Source organism: Solanum dulcamara, chromosome 10, assembly GCF_947179165.1.
Source record: "Solanum dulcamara chromosome 10, daSolDulc1.2, whole genome shotgun sequence".
Taxonomy (NCBI): domain Eukaryota; kingdom Viridiplantae; phylum Streptophyta; class Magnoliopsida; order Solanales; family Solanaceae; genus Solanum; species Solanum dulcamara.
Window position 1 is genome coordinate 65,624,301 of NC_077246.1, and position 2,202 is coordinate 65,626,502.

A 2,202-nucleotide genomic window follows, 5' to 3' on the forward strand; every position below is an offset into this window, starting at 1 on the left:
CAAAACCCCTCCAATTTGCCCAGTTGTCCAAGTTAACTTTGATATTTTCTGTATTCATGCTGTGATTAGCCCACATCAGTCATTTTCTTGAGTTTTAAAATGCTGGTTATATAGACAACTCTTCAAGGTGTAATTTTTCATAACTTTAGTGCTATAAATACTGGCATTTTCAACCAAACTTCTTATATAATTGAACACAAGAAATAATATTTTTGAAAAACAATATAATGGGTATTATTGATCACATATCAGATATGTTTGAGATTACAAGTACTAGGAAGAGCAAACGTAAACCAATGCAGGTATTTTGCATGCTACATATAATATTTTTTTTTTGTTTATTTTAATTATATTTCTTCTAATTATATTGAAACTAATTAGTTTTTTTAATTTAAAAAAATCATTTCAGACAGTTACAATAAAGGTAAAAATGGATTGTGATGGATGTGAACGTAGGGTTACTAATGCAGTTTCATCTATCAAAGGTTCATTTCAGACTAATCTTGGTTTTTACATAGTATTTTTCTTCTTATTATTACAGAATATAGTTAGCAAACAATGGGAAAACAGAAATTTCGTTAAGAATGTACGGTTATATGTATATATTAACACATAAACGTGCCCATTATCTTGGCCTCAGTTAGCATCTATGTCCTCCAATTTTGAGTGTGCACAGGTAGACACATGTGTTCTACATGACATCAGCAAATCACGACCTATATATGTGGCGTCCTACATGTATTATGTCAGGTAGGACACGCATGTCTGCATGTTCAATTTTATACAAGTTTAAATATTTACTTATACCTACCCAAAGTTGGAAGCCGGCATATATAGATGTTAGATGAGACTAAGTTAAAAGACACGTTTATGATTGTGCTACCCTTTTTTATACACATAATATAATTTTTTGATAAAGAATATTCAACTGAGTACTCTTCTATCCATGTGCCTCTTTGTATAAAAGAATTATTCTTTGTATTGATGAGTTTGATCCTTTTTATTGCTTAATTGTTTGTTTTAGGTGTGACATCAGTGGATGTAAGTAGAAAACAAAGCAGAGTAACAGTGAGTGGTAATGTTGAACCAAAAACGGTGTTAAATAAAGTGCAAAGCACAGGAAAGAGGGCAGAATTTTGGCCATACGTAGAATATAACTTGGTATCATATCCATATGCCCCAGGAGCCTATGACAAGAAGGCACCCTCTGGCTATGTGAGGGATGTTCCACAAGCTTTTCAAACACCAAATACCCCTACTGAGAGACTCATCTCAATGTTTAGTGATGAAAATCCTAATGCTTGTCAAATTATGTGAGGATATATATATATATATATATATATATAGTGACGGAGTTAAAATTTCGACTAAAAAGTGTCAAAATATAAAGAAGCTAAATGGGGTAAAAGTCAAGAAGTGTCAATATAAATATTTTTATCTAGCTAGACAGTGTAATTTTCCGACTGACACCCTCAAATGTATGTGACTCCGCCATTATATATATATATGAATTTTGTATCTTGAAATAGTGGGAGTACTTTTGGTCTTAGCCCCTAGTTATAAAACAAAAAAGTTTTGTGTTTAGATGTTGAGTAGTATATATATTGGAATTACTTTTACCTTTGTAGCAAATAAAGAAAAATTATATGATGTAATTAAACAACTTTTTATAAAATAGATGAGAATGTTATTTTACCAATAAAATAAGAACTCTTTCCTTTTAAGAAACCAAAATTGGCGTTAATTCAATAAAAAAAAACTGAATCAATAATTAACACTCACCCAGAAAATATTGAAAATCAAGTATCACAAATATAGATAAAAATAATCAGGTAAAATTTTAATGAGGGATCATGTTAATATAAAAAATAGCCAAGAAAAAAAAGAAGACTCACGCAATAAATTATAGTGCAGGAGAGAGAAGGTGAGAAGGGAACATGATAGGAAAGAGAAAAACAAAGAAGAGAGAGGGAGAAATAAAAAGTAAAGATTTTCTATAAAATCCTAAATATAACCATATCAGATAATTTTTAATAGTATCAGTTATGTAAATATAATAGTTATGTTTACTTAATTATATAGTTTTTCCAAAAAAAAATAAAATCTTATTACAGAATATGATGGAGCCATAAAAATTTTAAAATTTGAACAAAATAAATTTTATGTTCACATGTCTTTCTATCATGAATTTCAAAAAGGGCA

General features: G+C 29.4%; 1 protein-coding gene across 1 annotated transcript; it reads left to right on the top strand.

Moving 5' to 3' along the window:
• Positions 1-206: 206 nt before the first annotated feature.
• Positions 207-1,317, top strand: LOC129871028 (heavy metal-associated isoprenylated plant protein 20-like). Its single transcript, XM_055945894.1, has 3 exons — positions 207-302; positions 410-485; positions 1,025-1,317. Exons 1-3 carry the CDS (start codon positions 228-230, stop codon positions 1,315-1,317), a joined length of 444 nt encoding a protein of 147 aa, XP_055801869.1. The 5' UTR covers positions 207-227.
• Positions 1,318-2,202: the final 885 nt, after the last annotated feature.